Here is a 22,229-nt window from a genome sequence, read left to right on the forward strand (position 1 = left end):
CTTAAAAAGCAAGAGTCTTAATCAAGAGTCTCCCTAAAGTTAGGGGAAGATTTGCCCAGTATACCACGCTCCCTAACAAAGTGGAAAACAAGTTACATATCACAAGTATATGCACACAGAAATTCTATCCGAAGAGAGACAAGGGGTCAGTACAAGAAGACATCAGGTAGGAAAAAGAATTCACTGGCTCAAAGATTTTTGTCAGAGGCATGAAACAAATCCTACCTCGAGGAGGAGGGGCTTTCTTAGCGACGGGAATTGGCACGGGAACTTTCTCCTCCGGGACAGGTTTCTTAGGCACAGCTGGTACTTTAAAAACATGGTCCACTTTCAGAACTTCAGTGTTATTTCACTGAAGCTCAACACCAAACACAGATACACACTCACGATGCACACATATCACAGAACTCACAAAATCATCATTTGCCTTGGAACATAAAATTGTAAAGATGGTTCTTGGAGAGAGAGAGAGACAATACCTTTCGGTGGTGGAACTTCTTCCTCTTTCCGAGGGACAGGTCTTTTTTCTTCGGGAAGTTTCTTCTTTGGTATTTCTGGCACTTAAAGGATAGTATTTGATTTTAAAATTCTCAGAAAGGCAAAGAAAATGAGCAACATAGATCTGGCAGGCCCACTAAAGAAGACATGCAACTAAAGAAGCCTGAAGAAAAGACAATTTATTTCATGGAGATGGATGAGGTACCTGCTGGTGGTGGAGATTCCTCTCTTTCAGTGACAATGGTTATTTTTTCTTCTGTGACAACCCTCTTCTGTACTTCAGGAACTTGAAAAGACATTAATTTTTAGAGTTGCCTTTTGTATTTTCCAAAGTAGCTTATGCACAGTTATTTTGTAAGAAAGTAGGCAGGTAGACAGACAATTTTGTTGAATTCTTACACCATAAAACATTCATTTTGAATTAAACTAAATTAAACACAAAAATGTTTTATACTCAAGACATAAAGATAGGGCTTCCTTACTAAGTAAGTCACTGTACCTTTAGCTGGTGGAGCTTCCTTCTTCTTTGCAATGGGAACAGGAACCTTTTCTTCAGGAACAGGTTTTTTGGGCACCTCTGGAACTTAAAGGTGTTAAAATACAATGTTAGTTCAGATTTGTATCACTTTCATGAATGGATATAAGCATGAACACAAATTTTTATGTAGTTCATTAATGCTGTTATAGATTTTTTTATGTATAGGCAAAATAATGCAAAAAATTAAAATATAGTGTTCTAAAGGCCAAAATACAGTGTTCCAAAGGCCATGGTAAATATCTTATGTGATATTACAGAGACATTTAGGCAACTAAAAAGGAGAGTTATATACATAGAAGTATGTATACACAATTTGCTGCTGCTACTGCTATACTTTTGATAAAAATCAGTAATTACAGAAACAGTGTAGAGTATAGAACAGGAATCTGTAACAACATATATATTTTGGGTATATTTTACCCAAGACTATCTTAGACTTGGAGAAGGGCATGGCAACCTACTCCAACATTCTCGCCTGGAGAATTCCACGGACAGAGGAGCCTGGCAGGTTACAGTCCATGGGGTTGCACGACTGAGTGACTAACATTTTCACATATTAGACCAATAAGTCATTAGAATGGTTGTATATATATCGTTATTATTTTTTCTATTTCTCTTCTGGGTTTTTTTTGTTTGCTTGTGCACCTGTAGTGTTTACAAAACTCAGGAAACACTCTTGTGCTAGGCTAGTCCTCTCAATACAACATTGAAGTGTTCATTTGGTTTAAAAAGAAAAGACTATAAAGAAACAAACATACTAACTTGAAAAAATACATGCACCTCAATGTTTATAGCAGAATTATTTATAATGCTAAGATATCAAAACAATTTAAGTGTCCATCTATAGATGAATGAATAAAGGTGTGGTATATTTTTTAGAATGGAATGCTACTCAGCCATAAAAGAAAGAATGAAATGTTGCCACTTAAAAACTTGGATGAACTTGGAGGGTATTATGCCAAATGAAACGTCAGAGAGCAACAAGTACTGTATGATATCACTTATATGTAGAGTCTTATGAAGGATACAGGATGCTTGGGGCTGGTGCACTGGGATGACCCAGAGGGATGGTATGGGGAGGGAGATGGGAGGGGGGTTCAGGATGGGGAACGTGTACACCCGTGGCGGATTCACGTTGATGTATGGCAAAACCAATACGATATTGTAAAGTAATTAGCCTCCAATTAAAATAAATAAATTTAAATTAAAAAAAAACCAAAATAGTGAACATAACAAAAAAGAGACAGACTCACAGACATAGAGAACAAGTTAGTGGTTACCAGTGGGGTCAGGGAAGAAGGGAGGGGCAATACAGGGGTAGGGATTAAGAGATACAGACTATTATATATAAAATAAGCTACAAGGATACAGTGCACAACCCAGGGAATACAGCCAATATTCCAAAACAATTATAAATGGAGTATAACCTTTAAGCATTGTGAACCACTATATAGTACACCTGTAAGGTATAGAGTATTGCGCATCAACTACACTTCAATTAAAAAAAAAAGAATACCTCTCCTCCCCCCAGGATTCTGAAATAGCCAAGAGTTTGAGAAACAGAAGCAGACTTGATTCAGGAAAAAAATGGAAAATTGAGAAATCAGGCGAAAGAGAACACTACATAAAATGTATGAGCCTGCTTTCTTCCAAGCTGGATGGTACTGGATCTCCATAACTGACCAGATGTGTGCAGTTTTGTTGCTTCATCACCTCCATAAAGTAGTGTCTTGCTATCACTAAAACCCCCCACACCAACCAAATCCAAAATCAAAGCCAGAATTAACACATTTGAATCCAAACACACCTGTATGCAAGATCCCTTCACTCACTAATCAGATAATTGCAACATCTGTGGCAAGTGCCTATGCTCAATTAATGTCTAGAGAAATATGGTGAAAGTCACTGCCAAAAGTTGATGCTTCCAATTATTTAAGAGTAGGCCTCATTGACTTTTCAGAAGAGTGGCTGTTACCAGTAACACAGCAACATCTTTACCTAGTTAACATTCAGTTCTACCAAACTCCCTATTAATCTTTATCTTGTCATAACTCATGAAAGTGTTTTTTTTTTTTTTAAATTAAGAAATGGTCACATAGTTGAGGAGTGAAAGAACTTTTCCTAGAAACATGCCCTGTAGAAAATGAATTTCACAAATACTTTTTCTTTCTCTAAGGGAAGATATTAAAAATTTAAGACAGCAGTTTGATATAGTTACTTTTTAAAAGTGACTTCTATTGTTCAGTATCATAAATAATGTATGTCAAGAGTAGAGCCCCAAAGCTGAAAAACAAATGAAAAACACTAGGGACATAAAAGACACAAGATAGACAGTAAAGTAAATACGAAGACTGCGTAAAACAAAGCACTGGCGTTTGGAGCAAAGGAGCAGCCCGTGATCAGGTCTGGTGTACCTTTTGGGGGAGCAGCAGGCTCCTTCTTGGGCACAGGAACTGGCTTTTTCTCCTCTGGCACAGGTTTCTTGGGAACTTCAGGAACTTTAAAGACACCATAGTTGAAACAATATTGAGAACTCTAGTCTCCTTCTGAGACACTTAAGATTACGTTAAATCATAAATCCTCAGTAAGAGTGAAAGAATTTAGGAAGTAATTTAATACTCTCTACCTGTGATGAAAATACACACTAAGTACAATACCGTAGAGACATTACGCATATTACATGGAGTTGACAAAGACCAAATTACCATGGTCTGGAGTCTAAAAGTGTCACTGACATTTGTATAACATATTACCACAAATTAATGAAATCAATATACACAGGATTAAACTATATTACAACCGGTTTACAGATGCTATCTCATTAACACACAGATCCAACAGAAAAAAGTACAGGAAGACAGACACTACAAATATTTTTCAAAAATATGATAATACCTTTGGCTGGTGGGGGCTCCACCTTTTTAGGAACAGGAACGGGGACCACTTCTTCTGGTTTCTTGGGTGGCTCAGGGACTTCAAAAAAAATGGGTTGTTTTTGAGAAACTGTGCATTTTGACAAGGCATATATTGTTGTAAGACTTAAAGAAAATATATTCTGGTTTTACACCAATTGAAGGCAACAAAATTAGGTGTTATAATCAAGGGTTAGGGGCAATGGGCTAGCAGCCAGTTAGAAAATGCGCCTGTCATTCATTTTTACCTGTGGAATCTCTACTCTCCCAGAAACAGGCTGGAATGCCCCTTCCTCAGAGGTACGAGTGCCTGTTTCTCAGACACCAGTTTTAGAAACTTTACTTTTATAAAGTCACTGCACTAGAACAATTGCATTCAAATATCTTAAATAATGTTTGTATCCTAAATGTTTAACATTTTCCCTGGGCATAGGAGAGGGTCAGTGGTTGGGGGACTGGAGCCCTAATTTGTAGTCTCGATCAGCTTCCAAGATCCAATTTCCATGGTGGTGCAAATACATGCATCCTGGCTACCGATCATGACGTCACTGTCATGGAGTTTGGAAGGGACAGGAAGTAGTGCAAAATGACCCAGTATTTTCACAACTCAGAGGCAAGCCACATAACCTCGGAAACATAGTCATAGTAAAAGGGGGAACTAATGAGTTTTGAGCATTTATTACTATAGTTTTAATTTATTTAATTTTATATAATTTTTAAATCCTGGAGGTGTTAAATGCTGGGTAGTAAATTCCTGAAAACATCAGCTCTCGTGAGCTGGTAGGAGCTTGCTCCAGGACACTGTATTTCTATTTCTAAATGGCTGGTCACTGGATCGTAAGCTCAGTGAAGTGGGAAACAGAGCTGCTAGGAATTGTCATTCTTTTCTCCAGTATCCTCCTCATGGGTCTTCTCACCTGCCTATGACTTCCTTTGTATATAGTGGCTGTAGGTCTGTGGACTGTGACTAAATCTATTATTTAATAGTAACAGATTCAGATATTTAGAACTTTTAAAAAATGTTACTTTGACACTTTTAAAGGATTTTAAACTTGGAATAAATCACTAATACCTTTGGGTGGAGGTTCAATCTTTTTGGAAACAGCAACATGAATTTTCTCTTCGGTAACAGTTTTCTTTTGTACCTCAGGGACTTAAAAAGAAATGTACATTTTAGTTCCTGGTATGCCGTACCGTAGGTGATATTGCAATTTACAAAGAATATTGAAATACGAATTAAAACAGACAACTGTGAAATGAAAAGATGACAAAGATTCACAAGGAGACAGAGATATCTACATGAACACAAATTAGATAAGAAGAGAGACAACGGATGCCTAACAAACACATGAAAAGATGCTCAACATCACTCATTATTAGAGAAATGCAAATCAAAACCACAATGAGGTACCACTTCACACCAGTCAGAATGTCTGCGATCCAAAATCTGCAAGCAATAAATGCTGGAGAGGGTGTGGAGAGAAGGGAACCCTCCTACACTGTTGGTGGGAATGCAAACTAGCATAGCCACTATGGAGAACAGTGTGGAGATTCCTTAAAAAATTGCAAATAGAAATGCCTTATGACCCAGCAATCCCACTGTTGGGCATACACACCGAGGAAACCAGAATTGAAAGAGACACATGTACCCCAATGTTCATTGCAGCACTGTTTATAATAGCCAGGACATGGAAACAACCTAGATGTCCATCAGTAGATGAATGGATAAGAAAGCTGTGGTACATATACACAATGGAGTATTACTCAGCCATTAAAAAGAATACATTTGAATCAGTTCTGATGAGATGGATGAAACTGGAGCCGATCATACAGAGTGAAGTGAGCCAGAAAGAAAAACACCAATACAGTATACTAACACATATATATGGAATTTAGAAAGATGGCAATGATGACCCTGTATGCAGGACCGCAAAAAAGACACAGATGTGTATAGCGGACTTTTGGACTCAGAGGGAGAGGGAGAGGGTGAGATGATTTGGGAGAATGGCATTGAAACATGTATAATATCATGTAAGAATCGAATTGCCAGTCTATGTCTGATGCAGGATATGGCATGCTTGGGGCTGATGCGCGGGGATGACCCAGAGAGATGTTGTGGGGAGGGGGGTGGGAGGGGGGTTCATGTTTGGGAACGCATGTACACCTGTGGTGGATTCATGTCAATCTATGCCAAAACCAATACAGAATTGTAAAGTAAAAATTAAAAATAAATAAATAAAAAATAAAAAAAGAAGAGAGACAAAAATCCATCTGAAGCCCTTCCAATTGAGCCCCATATTCAAATTTGCCTTGTACCTGTGACTGACACCTCCTCCTCCTCCTCTGTGTGAGCGGCAAAGAACATCTTTTCTTCTGAAATAACCATCTTCTTTGTATGTACAGCAGGTACTTCAAAGAAAGTATTTCACATTAGTATTTCTTTTTCCAGGAAAAGACATCAAATACATGGCGTGTACATTGTATTTAAGTTTTTAGTCGCAGAATGAGTGGGTTAATGTGATAGCTTAAGAACAAATTCAGTATTGACAAGGAAACAAATCGTGTTTTGATCTATAGGGACAAACAACCCATGCAGCCTTTATCAAATATTATTAAATTGGAATCAAATAGAGACAACTTCTTCACATGTGATGCGGTGTTTTCCTAAATCCATTAGGGCTTATTTACATAAGTGAGAGGATGAGAATATTACGTGTAATAGAAAACACTGCAAAGTAAAGTTAGAGAACTACTGATTAAACACAAATCCTTCCTTAATTAAAAAATTATGCAATTTTAGAGTGACACTAAAAACAAAATTATTTACATAAATTATATAAATGTGCAACATAAAATGTATATTATATAATATACGTCTTTATTTTGGTGATTTCATATTTGTGTATTGTTCAGTAATATATGTACACATATCCATACACGTAAATAGAAATGTTTAAAACTTGTAGCTGAAAGACAAAGATGTATACCTTTCACTTCAATAATTTCTTCCTGCACTGGAGTCCGAGAAGGTTTTTGTGGAACAATCTTCTTTGAAACTTCAGGTACTTAAAAAATATGTACAAATATATTTGTATTGTGAAGAATATTGTTTTGCACAAAATTTAAAAAATCTTAATTTAGATGACTACATAAATAACTAACATGTGACTATATATTAGTAAGCAATTACTTGTGTACATGGTACTTGAAATGTTTTATTATCAGTTTTTTGAAATCAAATTCCTTCCAATTTACAGAGAAAGTTTTTTTTGAAAAACAGATGTACATAATGGATATTCATTGAAAGGATTGATGCTGAAACTGAAGCTTCAGTACTTTTGGCCACCTGATGCAAAGAGCCGACTCAATGGAAAAGACCCTGATGCTGGGAAAGATTGAAGGCAAAAGCAGAAGGGGGCAAGAGAGGATTAAGTGGTTGGATGGCATCATCAACTCAATGGACATGAATCTGAGCAAACTCCAGGAGACAGTGAAGGACAGGGAAGCCTGGTGTGTTGCAGTTCATGGGTTCACAAGGAGTCAGACATGACTTAGCGACTGAACAACAACAGTGGAATATTTGGAAGGTATAAAAAATATAATGTGGTGGGAAAAAAAAATCACCAATTCAGCTACTACCCAGAAGCATGAAAGGTTTTAAATAATAATACCTTTGGTGACTTGAACTTTTTCTTCCTCCATTCTTCGAGTAGTCTTTTCAATTTTTTCAACTACAGGCTTCTTTACAACTGTAAGTATTTTAAAAAAATTGCAGTACTTTTAGAATTTCTATTAAAATAGTCTCTCTCTTTTTCTTTCATTTTTTAAAGAGAGACAAGTTTGTTGCACTGAACTTCAAGTACAAGCTTCTGTACTTCAAGTATTTTGGCTTTATTTTATGCTTACCACAACACTTTTTATCATCTTTTTTATGTTTACATTAAATGAAGTAGGTAGATATTCTTAGAAAAAAATCATTGATACAATGAAGCTTGGAGAAGAAGTTGTGTCTATTGGATTAAACTTGTGATTCATACATCTTTGCCCAGCAAGCCATGATCATGTTGTTGATGATGTGTCTATTTAGATAATTCCAATTACATACCTTTAGGAGGTGGTACTTCTTTCTTTTCAGGTACTTTTGCTGGAATTTTCCTCTCACGTGATTCTTTAACAAAAACAGCAATGAAAAGGAGTGGCTGAATATGCAAATTCTAATCAATTGTATCGGTTTGCAAATGATGTAAATTAAGAATAATATGCAACTGTGTAAATTATAGTATTGGGGATCTTTATTGCTAACAGGATTACTCAAGCCAGATTTAGAAGCAAGATCAAGCAGAGATAGCAAGGTAGTAAAACTAAAACCTGAACTTCCGCTTTAGAAAAGAGCACTTGGAATTCAGTCTTAGTAACAGGACCAAATGATTCCATTTACAACAACAAAGCATGAGAGTAACTCTGAAGAAAAGAATTCTTTTACAGATTCTAAAGATTTCTCACTGTAAAACTGGAAACGGTCTTTTCGTCTATTTCATATTCATTTACGAATCAGGTGAATAACCTTGAAAATAGAATCGAGCAACAATGAGGACAAGAGAAAACAAACCACGCAACTAACACATACCTTCATAAACCTCCTCTTGAACTTGGGCGACTTCTCCCTCTCGGTAAGTCTCCTCCCACTCCTCCTCTCCTTCGTCATAGCCTTCTTCCCTTTCGTAGTACTCTTGCCCTTCTTCGAAGGCTTCCTCCCATTCCTCGTGAACCTCCCTCTGAGCTTCCACCTGGGCCTCCTCGTAGTCTTCCTCTGGTTCCTCGTAATAAGGTTCCTCATATGGCTCCGTATACGGTTCCACCTCCAGCTCGTCGTACGGCTCTTCCAGAGACTCTATGTAAACTCTCTTCTCCTCGTAGACGGCTTGCTTTCTCTCATACACAGCTTCTTTTTCTTTCTGAACCTCTTTCTTTCTGGTTATGGTCGTTATTTTCACTTCTTCAGCCTTGGAGGATACGTCAATGATTTCAGGTGCTAAAATAAATTAAAAAAAAAAAGAAAAGATTAGCATATTAATTATATCCACACAATTACTTCACGAAACAAAAGTCGAGGTCATCTAGCAACATCAGCATCTCGGATTTTAGCATCAATGTGATTATTTAGGTTTTCTTTGTGTTGTGGTTCTGCTTAAATTTTTGTTGATTATGGAACACAATCAGGACGGACACGAGAGGGTCTACTGTTAATCTGAGGATCCTTCCCATGTGTACAAAATGGCATTCAGTAAATATTCTTAAATGAACACATCTTCCATTGTTTTGTAGGAGCTCCAATTTGCAAAACTCTTAGCTTTTTTTCCCATAGAATATCTTAATATTTGATCATTATATGGAATTTATATTTAATATTTCTGCAGCTACTTACAATTCCAATTCTTTCAAAAACAGTACTGATTTTAAAGTTACATTTTTTAACATTGACTATAACTCTTTAGTCAGTTGAATAAAGATAATATTTGAAACTTTGTAACTAAATCAATTAGTTGCTTTTGTATGACAACTTTAAAAATACTAAGGTTAACATTATTCATATGATCCTTAACATCTGTGTTAGCTACAGCTGAAATAATAAGAGGTGATCCCTCCTTTCTAGCTCTAACCATTTCTTTCCCTGTGTCCACTGCAGAGAGGCTACATAAACATCTGCCTAGGTTTCTTTCCTGGAATGTGACCAATATAAAGTAGCCATTATTTCTACCACTAATTTTACTGTAGCAGAGGAGACTGCAATTTTATAATAAGTTGGAAGCCTAGTACATAAGAATACAATGTGGGGAAAAAAATCTCAGCAAGAAATAGAATATTTAATAATTTCATTTACCTTCTGCTGGAATTAAGGCAGTAGGACGTGGTGGCTTCTTGGGAACCTCTATAACTTTGAAAACATAAAATGCAAGTTTATTTTTAGATTATGCATTTTTTAATGCTTACTAATCCTATATACCCTTGTTAGTCATTTGTATGATCTGTGAATACTATTTGTATACCAAATGCTTTTATAAGATGCAAATTTGCTCACCAGAAATGCTCTGCAGTGCCATGCAAATGAAAATATGGGAAGGGTAAAACTTTTTTTCTAGCTTAGGTTGATTTAAAACAATTTCAATTAATACATAAAGAGAATATTCAGTATGTCTGATGCTAAAACATAATGCTAAAAGAAAATAATTTTTTTCAGGGATTAAGGATAAAGTTCAGGAATTATCCATGGCTTTTGAGCTTCTCCTTATTCTATAACACTTTATAAATGACCACTCAGAAAAAAGTCTCAGTGAAGGGGCAGGGTTCCCTGTGCTCCTGAATTTTCCTTCTTTTTAGGAGCTTGCTGTACTCTAATCTTAGCCAGATGGATAAAACTGTTTGCTTAAATTTAGCTATCTATTTTTCTTTCTAAAAATTTCCCAAGTTACAACAAAAACTTAAACTAGGTAAATTGATGCCCCTGTAAAAAGTATTTTTCTTCTGTGGCTATTGACATTTAGCTCAGCTGAACCCGGAAAGATGCTGAACTGGGCTGGAGCAACCACTCAAAACTAGCACCAGCCCTTTAAAACATTCTATTTGAGTGACTAGATTAAGACCATAAGTTGGACCAGAGGGCAGTGTCTTCTTTAAATCACCAGAGATAATAAGAACTCTCTGGTGTGGCCATTGGGTGTCATGGGCAGACACAGGCAAAGGAGGACAGGGGAGGAAAAAAATGGGAAAATAAAGCTGAGAAAGAGAAAGTGAGGACTGAGTCAAAGAACAGTGTGAGGGTGAGTAAATGAAGAGGTACTGTTTTATAAAGTCACACTCTCAGTCTTCCTCTGTCCTTCCCTGTCTGGATTTAAATTTTTTTAACTAAGAGAGAAGCAGTAAGATTGAATTTTGAGGGGTGGGGTCGGGTGGTGCTGTGCAGCTTGCAGGATCTTACTTTCCTGACCAGGGATTGAACCTGGCCCACAGCAGTGAAAGTGCCAAGCCCTAACTACTGGACTGCCAGGGGATTCTTGGAATTTTGATAAATCATAATACCTTTAGGTGGTGGTGCCTCTTCCTTGGGCTTTGCGACAACCTTTTTAGCATCTTTCTTCACAGCTTTTTTGGTCACTATAAAATAAGATGTCAGATGTAAATTTTACTAAAATGTTTTCAGGAGACTGGGAGGTATACTGAAATTTATTTTTTCCATATGGTTTGATGATAACAAGAGACTCTGTACATTATTGTAAGATGCCTGTTTCAGAAAGATCTTGGACTAGAAAGTAGAAAAATTTGGGGGGAAGGAGAAAGAATATGTAAGTGAAAGTCATGTCTGATTGTGATCCCATGAACTGTAGCTCGCCAGGCTTTTGTGTCCATGGAATACTCCAGGCAAGAGTAATAGAGTGGGTTGCCAATTCCTTCTCCTGGGGATCTTTCCCCTGAAGATCTTCCCAGCCCAGGGATTGAACCCGGGTCTCCTGCACTGCAGGCAGATTCTTTACCATTTGAGCCACCAGGGAAGCCCACACTGATTTTATGCCTGCTTCGTTTTCGAAACATCCAGGGCAAACCCAGGTGATATCATGTATAGAAAAGGTACACTATTTTATCTTTGTTTAACTTAGGTAAGACTGCTTTAAATTTGTCAGGAATAAGAACAACAAGTGAATTAGTAAAATTAAAGTTCCACCTATGCTATATTGTGGAAATTTTCTTTTGTTAATGCTAACATATACCTTGACCCTGGCCTCAGATCATAACTTGATTATGCCTCCTAGTATTCATGAATAATGGCTGCTGCTGCTGCTAAGTCGCTTCAGTCGTGTCCGACTCTGTGCGACCCCATAGACGGCAGCCCATGAGGCTCCCCCGTCCCTGGGATTCTCCAGGCAAGAACACTGGAGTGGGTTGCCATTTCCTTCTCCAGTGCATGAAAGTGAAAAGTGAAAGTGAAGTAGCTCAGTCGTGTCTGACTCTTAGCGACCCCATGGACTGCAGCCCACCAGGCTCCTCCATCCATGGGATTTTCCAGGCAAGAGTGCTGGAGTGGGGTGCCATTGCCTTCTCCGATGAATAATGGCACTGTTTTGAATTTTTTAAATGTGATTTAATTTCTCAAGTTTCCCAGTGGGTACTTAGTCATGTTGACAGTAGTGCTCGAAGCATAAATCACTCATTAAGATGAATTATTACTTCTGACAACAAATATAAGCAGAAATCTATTTTTTGGTATTTGATTTTTGCTCATTTTTACTATCAGAGGTAGATGAAATATAGTTAACTATGTTTATGTAAGTTATAAAAATACTTTTCTTTGTTATTGAGATAGTTTAATCATAAAACTAGAAGTGTTTTTTATTTTTTTGTCTTTTAACTAGATTTCCCCTAAGGCTAGCTGAAAATTTTCTCAAGCTTTTGACACCAATTGTAATGGCTACTAGGGGATTAGCCTGGAGGCTGCTACTGTAATGGTGCTTTGGCTTTGGGAAAATGTGACCTTGACATGCAGAATTTTTTCCTGATGTTACTGGGAGAATTACTGATAACAGTTCTGAACTCCCCAGAACTCTAGAAAAGTCCAGGCAGTCTGTTGATTAATTAGTTGAGAAGGTTCCGGGCACAAACAGTACAACTTATCTACTGGACTATTTAAGAGGGACAATTCCCTGACACACTCAAAAGTTTATTGGAGAGCTCTTTCCTTAGCTTTAGAAAAAAAAAAAATCAAAGATATTCTAATTCATATTTTTATAATGAAATAGTGAATTTTAAGGAGTAGTTAACTGTAATTGAGAAAAAACACAAACTAAAATTTTAAACCTGACTACTATACACTAGCATTTTTTATTTCTATAAGTCTCCCTAGGATTTTATTTTATTGCTATATGGAAGTGAAGTGAAATCGCTCAGTCGTGTCTGACTCAGCTTGCTATTAATGCTTAAGTCATTTAAAAAAAATTTTTTTTTCTAATGATTTTCAGACTTTTAGGCACATGTCCAACACATTTAATTAATACTAAAATCATGTAACTTACATTTTGAAAGGCAATTCATCTGCTGACCACTAGAGGGCGAACATGTTGCACTAAACAACATTTTCCAGGACTGTATATTCAATTATTAAATCCTATATTTTGGCATTTAGGTAGCTAACATATAATACCTTCAACACGTTTTGCTGGTGGTTTCTTTTCTTCAGGTAATGGTAGCAAAAGAGGGATGGGAGGAACAGCCGTAGGAGGAATTTCTAAAAATAATAAATGCCATCATAAGTAACATGGTTTGGTTTCTCATTTTGTGTGAAATACAATGAAAAGTCTCATGCATTTCTTTCAGTTCTTCAAAGGTGGTATAGTAGCAGTTCAATAGTCAGACCACATAAAAATAGCATTTATTTATAGTTGCAACTACTCTTTTGCTTTGATTTTTAATTACACCATGAAGAAGATAAAGTGGAAGGATACTAGGGTTTGGCACTGGTAACTTTCTAGTGGTAGGTAGTAGACTGCTTGTTTTTTGTTTGTCTCATGCTCAGTCGTGTCTGACTGTTGGGGCCCTGTGGACTGTAGCCCGCCAGGCTCCTCTGTTCATGCGATTCTCCAGGCAAGAACACTGGGATGGATTGCCATTCTCTCCTCCGGGGAATATTCCCAACCCAGGGATCAAACCTCCATCTCCTGCATTGCAGGTGGATTCCACTGAGCCACAGGGAAGCCCGGTGGTAGCATATTGCTGCTACCATATTCAAGACCGGGGCTGGGGCGGTGGTGGTGATGCTGGGCCTTTCTTACCTTCTGGTGGTATTGCTCTGATTGGCATGGTTGGAATTGGAACTCTGGAGTCAGGAATATCTGCAAAGAGACATTTAATAATGATAAGCACTGAAAGACTGAAAGCTCAGATATTTATTAGACAACTAAGATGTGTTTGGTTGCTAGGCATTTCCAACAGCAGAATCTAAAATACAGATACGAAGATATTAAGATTCTTCTGTAAGCAGCCACACATGCAAATTCATTCCCTGTGACAATCTGTTTTGTTCTATAGCCATATTGTTTGACCTGATCCTAAAAGCCAGCTGAATGTGACCTCATTACCTCTCATTTCCCAAACTCATGAAGCCTAACATTGGTATTATTTTCCTGACGATAATTTTACTGAATAATATTTTATATTAGTTTGGCTTCTATCACTTACAAATTACACTGAATGTATTGTAAGCAAGGATTGATTATTATTTTTAACTTACCAGGAGGCTTCATCTCAAGTTTGATTTCTGCAAAATAAAAAACAATGATATTTTTAAAAATTTAATAGAATTGTCTTGGCAGGTTACTTTGTCGCCAGAATCGCAGTGTGATTTGAATGGGGTGTTTTCTGACCTTTGGTTGTCAAGTACAGCTCTGCGGTGCTTCTCGCTTCACCTCTGGGCTCCAGTCGAGCAATTACTGAATAGACACCTAAGGGAAAAAGATCACCTCTGTGTTCTGATATGTTTGAAAATAACACTTCTTTATTTAAACATAGTATTCATTTATATTTTTCTTTCCTGGGAAACTAACCTAGATAGAGTCATAGAGTATAAGTATAAACTAGAGAATACATACATAAAACAGGAAAAGCTTAAATTATATATTCACAGGGACATTGTCAATTAAGTTACCTTCATCATCCGGGGTCACGTTGTGGATGGTCATATAATGGCAGCGACCATCGTTCCTAAAGTTGTATTTCTGGCTCTCGGTCAGTTCTGTTGGGCCTTTGTACCAAGTTACAATGGCATCATCGAAGGACACTTCACATTCGAAGGTGGCAGACTGGTGCTCACTCACAACAATGTTCTGTATGCGCCTTGTAAACTGAATTGGTTCAGCTGTTTAAATACGAAAAGAGTCCAAATTTAGTTTGTATGGGAGGAATTTCTTTCACTGTGCTTTTCCCTCAGATGTTCAAAGTCTCTATCTTTTTATCTGATTGGAGAATAGCAGAAAAGGGCTGAAAATATAAAAGAAGAAGAAAGTACACTTCTTCGCATCAGTACCAAAAAATTATCTCAATACTTAAGTGTACTCCTGTAAGATTCATGTAGAAAAGTTTAATGAAATCCTGCAAGTCCTTATAATATTCACATGAAGAAAATAGTCAAGGTACTTATAATCCAGAATAAAACTTAAACTTTAAAAATGTTAGTGAAATGGGGGCTTCAAAAGAAAGGGAACATAAACTTCATCTTACTATATACTTTATTCCCTTTTGAAATTCCTTCCTCTGTAAAATAACTGTCTTTCAGGTTCTAGAACTGTTTATTATGTGACCTTTATAACTTTTCTTGTGAAATTATTTTAAACTCAATAGGAAATCTGCTCTTCTAAATTACACAGGATTCATTTTGAAGAGTTCTGAAACCTGCTTTGCGAGCACCAGTGGGCAGGCATGGAGTCCACCCCTTGCAAATGGCAAGGTGTACAGGAGGAGACGGGGCTGGAGTGGAGATCCTCCTGCAAAATTTCATCTAGAATTCAATGCATCATAGCATTGTGAGCAGCTTAGATATCATACATAGTCTAGTGAGCTTTTTTTTTTTTAAGGAGCATATAAAAAATAGGCAATTATTTAAAAAATAAGTGGTTTCAATGGGATCCTTTAAATGGAAAACTATTAAAAATTTCTGAATTTTAAAATACAACCAGACCTTGATATCAATTGTAGAGCAAGTCAGAGATTTGGAAATGCTTATATAAATAAGAAGGCACATAAGTTGTTATTTCAGCAGCTATAAATGGGTAGCAATGCCTGGAAGTAGAGCCCATCATTAGAGCCAAATGTTGCTGAATACAGTCCAAAGGTGTAGGTCTTTAGGAAAAAAAAACTTGTTGCTTCTAAATCTTGACATTCCATTTCAGTTCAGAGATTCAGAAGGTTGGAATGTGATCTTCATATGAAATAATTGTTTTTGAAAAACAGGTGCTAATCACATATCACATATATTATTAATTCTCTCTATACGGTTTCATACAGATAGAGTCAAACTGATTTCTATAAACAAAATGTCATCTCCTAGCCATGAAATCTGGTCCTTTCTCTAAGATTTATTTCTAGGATTCAAAATCAGAGATGTGAGATTTATGTCATTTAGTAGAATTGCAAAAAATTATTGAACTTAGAAGAAATCATGAAATTTATCAGAAATCACTGTTAGAAAGGCATATCATAGTTTAGATTGAAATCTACTGGTCAAAAGAACCATAAAAATGAATCAGCACTTATGGCAACACTTCCCTTTTGATTTTGTATAGATTTTGAGACATGAGTGAATGGACTGCTATGAGTGTGTTGGGAAATGAGATCGCACAAGCACTTTCGATACATGCAAAGGCAAGGGTGCAGGGGTTGTGCATAGTATTTGCCTCTGACTGACACTGTGATACTCCAGCCATACTCTTTCACCCACCTTCAATTCTGAGCTCTGCTGAAGTTTCGAGGTCTTCGTGTTTGCAGGTGTATCGACCCTGGTCCTCTGCTCGAACATCTGCAATGGTCAGCTTATGGACTTTGTGCTCCACTTCTGTTTTGTATCTACCTTGGGGTTTAAGGATTCTGCCATTTCTGAACCATTCAGATTTTACGTTTGGCACTGAAAACTGGCAGGTCATGGTACAAGTCTGGCCTTCTTTCAAAGTTACATCCTGAAGATGCCGTTCCCAGGCAGGCTCTGTGGGTATAATACAGTACATATTTTGTTTGATATCACATGTGATGTATTCAAAAGTAAATTCATGTCATAAGTTTTTTTTTTTAATATTAAAATTCTCTTTACTTACCAATTACAGTTAGTTTAGCACTAGCAATGTGTGGACCACACACCAATCTGTAATTGCCCTGATCTTTAAGTTGACAGTTTTTGACTCTGAGTGTATGTTGATCACCATCAATGCTTATTTCAAACTTATCACTGGGTTCCAGTTTTTCAGTCCCTTTGTACCATGAAAGCTTGATTTCTGGATAATTAATCTTAATGTCAATTTCAAACACAGCATCATTATCTTTCAAAACTGTCTGATTTTCAATGTCCTTGATCAGAGTGACAGGCTAGGAGAATAAAAAATTAAAATGCATTAGTCACTCCTTCCCTTCTAATTTCCAATAATTTGTTCATTTTGTGATCAGCATGATTCATTTTACCTCTGTCTGTGACAGCCTTTGCTGAATAAATGATACAAGTTCCTCAAATTCCTTCTCTTCCTTCTCTGACTTCTCGATTTCTTCAATTTCCTAAGGAGAAAAAAAGTAGAATTATTACATATGGAAAAGATTTTGAATTAGAAGATGGATGATTATATTCAGCTTCCATTCTTGATGGTGCTTAGGTTATATTAGGATATTATACAACTGTAGGGTCTGGAAGTTCAAAAGGCGAAAGCTAGATGTTTCAAGTGTGAATTTTTAGAGTTTATACTATGCACAAAAGAGCATACCAATCTGTGTGTCTCTTCTCCTTGACTTTCCTTTAGCAGTTCAAATGCTTGAAGAAGACCCCGGAAATCAGTGATTCCATACATGCGGGCATATTTTTCATATTCTTTTGGATCAACATTTTTGAGAAGTTCCATGATATCAATTTCTTCTTCTTCCCCAGCTCCTTTCTTTAAGACTGGAGTCCTAAATGAAATAAGAAATAAACATGAATTACCTCTCTTCTACTTATTCTGAATTGTCTATCATCATTCAAAGATTATAAATATAATTAAATTTTTTTCACAAAGTTATAGTTCTGTGTTCTTTATTTAATAACTACTAGTTTTACCATGTTAAACAAACAAACAAAAAATGTGGGTTTGGAGATGGAGTGGATTAAGATTGGACCATAGTGCCAAGTACAGGGATTGATCAAAGAGTTTAAGAAAGGAAAGAAAACAAGTATTTTTGTAAACTTTACAACAAAAGAGGCTACTGAAAGAATAAGGAAAAATGATAACAATCATGGAAAATATTAATACAGAACACATATATATCATGGGAAATGTGTAGAAATTAAATGTTGATTGATTAATCATGATGAAACATAACTGGTATTGACATTACTGGTAATTATGAAAAATGTTTAAAACAGTTGATCTAGAAAGCCAGTCAGAGTAAGGAAAATTACATGTAGAACCAAAAATTTTATGTCTAGACACAGATTTATGTATAGGCCATTTCCTTTGTTCAAAGTTTTAGTAAAAATTTACTTCATTCTCAAAACTTTCTGATGATTATTTAGAAATTGACGTTAAGGTACCACTAACTTCCACTCAAATTCTATATATTTCCTTATCTGTTAAAACGTCTATGTGCTTATTTTCTTTCCCAATCTGAATCTTGGAGGGGACAGTCCATGAAGGCAATATTACCAAAACCGACGTTTCACAGAACTTACTTTTTCAGCAATGCTCTAAGATCTCCTTCAATTTTCTCTTGTTTCTTCCTTTCATCCACCTGTAGATTAACATTACTTTCAATTTCACCATGTTTATTAAATGCAACACATCGGTATAAGCCAGAATCGGTTTTTGTGGTGTCTCTAATTTCCAGTTTTGCTTCATCGCCTTTTTGGTGGATCAGTATTCGACCTCCTTGGTTCAGTTGCCTCCATTTACCTTTCGTCCACTTAACATTTGGAATTGGGTCACCTCCAACTTTTGCAATGAATGTTGCAGTGGTTTCTAAGGAACAATGAAAACAATTCAATAAAAATTTAAGCTTCCAAAACCAGTTTTTCTGAAATTAAATCCGTAGTAAAATGAAAAGATGTACTTTTCACGAAGTACTTACTTTCTACAACTCTGATACTCTGAGGTTCTGATACGAAGAAGAGTTTTCCATCTACTGCTGCTTTCTTAGCTGCTGGGACGGCAGCTGGTTTGTCTAAAAAAACACATGTACATGTTTTGTTATCACAATTACCTTAAAATTGCAATAAATAATTTTCTTTGAAAAGGAGACTTTAAGAGTTTGGCAATGTCACAAATATTATGACCTCTGTATGAGTGGATTGCAGAAGATAATGCAATTTCACAGACTTTTATAACCAGTTACAGCTACTGCAAGCAGACTGAACTACAATCACATCAATAGCATCAAGTTTTATACCTCTAGACTTGGTTTCATTACATAGATTTCCTTTAGGGATATAATATCAGGCTATCTGACATTATTAGTTAGCATTGCAACTTGACATGAATTTGAACAAACTCTGGGAGACAGTGGAAGACAAAGCAGCCTGGTGTGCAGCAGTCCGTGGAGTTGCAAAGAGTTGGACATGACTTAATGACTTAAAAATAACAATAAGTCAGGCTACCTTATGTCACATTATTAAACAGGATCATTTCTGGAACTCCATTTAGTTATGTTTTTGGATATGGTGGAAAAAAATGTCAAGAAATGTGATGGTGAACTTGGGTACTTTCATAAAATTCATATGGAAATTATTGTCATGGCATGATCTAGTATTTCAACTACAGTGAAGAGGCTATAAATTGCAAATGAGCAATAACTGATGTTTCTAAAAATCTAATTTCATTCTTAAATTGTAATCAGCAAAAATAAGCAGTTATTCTGAACAACAGTGTCAAGAAATCTGTACCTTTAATGGCCACTTTTGATTTGGAAGTGTCACTTCCAGCCACATTGGAAGCTTTACACACATAATCTCCTGCATCTGCTTTAGTCACGTCCTTAAGTTCCAGCACAGCACTCCCATTAGCAAAGCTGAAGCTGCATCTGTCTGAGGGCTTTATTTCTCTGCCAGCCTTCAACCACTGGATCCTGATGGGTTCTGATCCCCAGACATGGCAGCTGAGTTGTACAAATTCTCCTTCACTTGCTGTTACTGGGGTAAGGTGCTGATCAAACACAGGTGGCTTCTTAGGTTCTAGAATTAAAAAGGTATTTTCATGAGGAACATAAAAACAAAAAAGTATTAAATTCCAGAAAAGAACGTTTTGCCTCTAACAGGTAGCACTGATTGTTATAGTAGAATTGAATCACGTGCCTTTATTTCTGAAAACACTGGTTACACATGTTGGATTTTAAAAACAGAAAAAGGTTTAAAAACAAGCAAAGAACAGATGCCATGCTGCCTGTGAATTACCCAAGTGACTGTGTCCTGATTAAGCACTACAAACACTGCACTGGCAGTTACTATAAACTTCGGTGTCACACAGTCTACTATTGATTCTCTCAAAGTTGCGTGCAAGTTTCACTGAACCCTAAAATCTAAGAGCCTGTTGGAGAATTCTGCTCATGATATGTAATGCTTGCCATCCTTTGGGAAAGAACGCCAACATTTGAGTAATCCATGAACCCACATCTTAATATGATTTTCCTTGATGTTCAGATTTAGTTATTATATGTAGCTACAGTAGCATTAAAAAACCCAATCTTTGCCCAAAGGAATGAGGAGTTGGAGCTCAGTGCTCAACTGAAAACCAATGAAGAAGACATCAGCAACATGATAGGAAGGTTTTGTACAGCTCAGTGTTATGTAATGATTTTACTGAACGGTTCTGAGACCTACATTTAAGAAGAATAAGGCAACATTTATGATTGCACAGATGAAAACTTCTGATGCCTTACTCTTTAAAATTCTATGTATTAAAAAGCCTCAGAATTCTATAGACAGTATTTATCTATCTACTCAATGGCAAAACCATCATGAATGCAAAACATGAATAAAAGCCACCACTAAGCACATATTCTTCATCTTACTAAATGTGTTTAAATGCATTTAAGTCCTATTAAAGGAATGATAAAATCTGAACCAGTTAATTCAATGATATTACCTTATTAGTAATATTAATCTATTGATGATATTAGCCTATTGTCTGGGCACCCTGAAATGGCCAGCTAGATGATCGGAGTTGGTAATTAACTCCCAGCTGTTCAATGAAGTTAGACTGCAAAGTGATTTTGATGAACTGCCTCATAATCATCTGGATGAAGCCATTACAGTTAGAAGATCAGATTGAGACAATCTCCTTAAACAATACAGTCTATTTCTTTGCCTCAAGCTATGACTATATATTTGTAATGATATACATCTTTCTACCCATTTTTTCTCTTAGAGTAACTTTCATCCTTTTGCATGAGATTAACATTCATTTATAGGATAAAAGCTTTGGGCAATATATGTCAGACATAATGCTTTAGAAATATCCTTAGAAAAGAGAATGCTTCAGAATGTGATAGACCTCATAATAAGCAAAGCTAATACAGTATTCAATGATGAAAATTTTTCAAAATTTAAAAACAAGTGTGCTTCATAAAAATTTGTGTGTCACTTATGCATGAATTTCAAAGTAGCCTTAGACTTCGAACTACCTGACAACATTTTGGGATGTGATTTACAAGCTAAGATATATAGTCTATAATATGACACCTACTTTGCTGGGCCATGTAATTAAATTACAAATAATACATATATATATATAGCTTAGTAAACATAAGTGAGATTGTAGCAAGCCAATTAAATAATATATATCTGGAATCCAGAAGTAGGTTGAGATGTCAGAAGAAACACACATGGCTGTCTAATGGGCAGTAAGGAAAAACGCATCACGCTGGGGCAGTCAAGGAGACTTACCTTTGATGATGATCGAAGATGTACATAGAGCAGAGCCTGCGTCATTCGACACTTTGCATGTGTACAAACCGGCATCGTCCATGCCTGCCCTCTTGATGTGCAGCAGAAGTGTGTTGTTCTTGAATGTGATTTCACAGTTAGACGTTGGATGGATCTCTATGTTATTTTTGTACCAAGCAACAGAGATGGGTTGGGAACCAGCAACGCGGCCCTCAAGTTTGAAAGAATTCCCTTCTGTTTCTTCTACTGTCTCTGAGAGTTTTTTCGTGAAACTTGGTGGGATCAGCCGCTCTGTAAGAAAGTTCAAGGACATATGAAGTGGAATCCAGAAGTAGGTTATTAATAGGAGGCTTTTCAAGAGAGAGAAGCCATATGTTAAGTTCAAAATCAATGCTGACCAACTAAATACAGCATATTAGTGTAATGTTCCTAAATATTTTGCCTCCCTCCACAAGTTTATTGTATTTATTTTTATTTTTAAATTAAAAAATTTACTTTATATCAGAATATAGCTGATTAACAATGTTGTATGTTTCAGTTTTAACAAGTTTATTTTAAACTGTTCTCTGACTTATGGGATGGATGATAAGAATAACTTATGGCCAGTTATAGAACCAGATATTTGTAAAAAGTA

General features: G+C 36.4%; 1 protein-coding gene across 3 annotated transcripts in view; it reads right to left on the reverse strand.

Annotated features, from left to right (window-relative positions):
- TTN (titin) overlaps positions 1-22,229 on the reverse strand; it is a 274,747-nt gene that overhangs the window by 153,865 nt on the left and 98,653 nt on the right. The window contains exons 97-123 of one of the 3 annotated variants that reach the window (XM_040227719.1): positions 21,596-21,886; positions 19,598-19,885; positions 18,787-18,879; positions 18,392-18,677; positions 17,451-17,634; positions 17,158-17,247; positions 16,797-17,064; positions 16,427-16,687; positions 14,639-14,848; positions 14,358-14,435; positions 14,225-14,251; positions 13,767-13,826; positions 13,139-13,222; positions 11,026-11,100; positions 9,830-9,883; positions 8,576-8,980; positions 8,054-8,116; positions 7,620-7,697; positions 6,936-7,013; positions 6,265-6,357; positions 5,021-5,101; positions 3,932-4,009; positions 3,451-3,534; positions 998-1,081; positions 704-784; positions 480-560; positions 226-309 (exon numbers count right to left, since the gene is read on the reverse strand). The exons of the other annotated variants lie outside the window; for them this stretch is intronic. Of the exons in view, the coding sequence (XP_040083653.1) occupies positions 226-309; positions 480-560; positions 704-784; positions 998-1,081; positions 3,451-3,534; positions 3,932-4,009; positions 5,021-5,101; positions 6,265-6,357; positions 6,936-7,013; positions 7,620-7,697; positions 8,054-8,116; positions 8,576-8,980; positions 9,830-9,883; positions 11,026-11,100; positions 13,139-13,222; positions 13,767-13,826; positions 14,225-14,251; positions 14,358-14,435; positions 14,639-14,848; positions 16,427-16,687; positions 16,797-17,064; positions 17,158-17,247; positions 17,451-17,634; positions 18,392-18,677; positions 18,787-18,879; positions 19,598-19,885; positions 21,596-21,886 (3,639 nt within the window). The remainder of the gene's footprint in view (positions 1-225; positions 310-479; positions 561-703; positions 785-997; positions 1,082-3,450; positions 3,535-3,931; positions 4,010-5,020; positions 5,102-6,264; positions 6,358-6,935; positions 7,014-7,619; positions 7,698-8,053; positions 8,117-8,575; positions 8,981-9,829; positions 9,884-11,025; positions 11,101-13,138; positions 13,223-13,766; positions 13,827-14,224; positions 14,252-14,357; positions 14,436-14,638; positions 14,849-16,426; positions 16,688-16,796; positions 17,065-17,157; positions 17,248-17,450; positions 17,635-18,391; positions 18,678-18,786; positions 18,880-19,597; positions 19,886-21,595; positions 21,887-22,229) is intronic. 3 annotated transcript variants of the gene reach the window in all.

This window comes from Oryx dammah, unplaced genomic scaffold (assembly GCF_014754425.2).
Source record: "Oryx dammah isolate SB20612 unplaced genomic scaffold, SCBI_Odam_1.1 HiC_scaffold_27, whole genome shotgun sequence".
Taxonomy (NCBI): Eukaryota; Metazoa; Chordata; class Mammalia; order Artiodactyla; family Bovidae; genus Oryx; species Oryx dammah.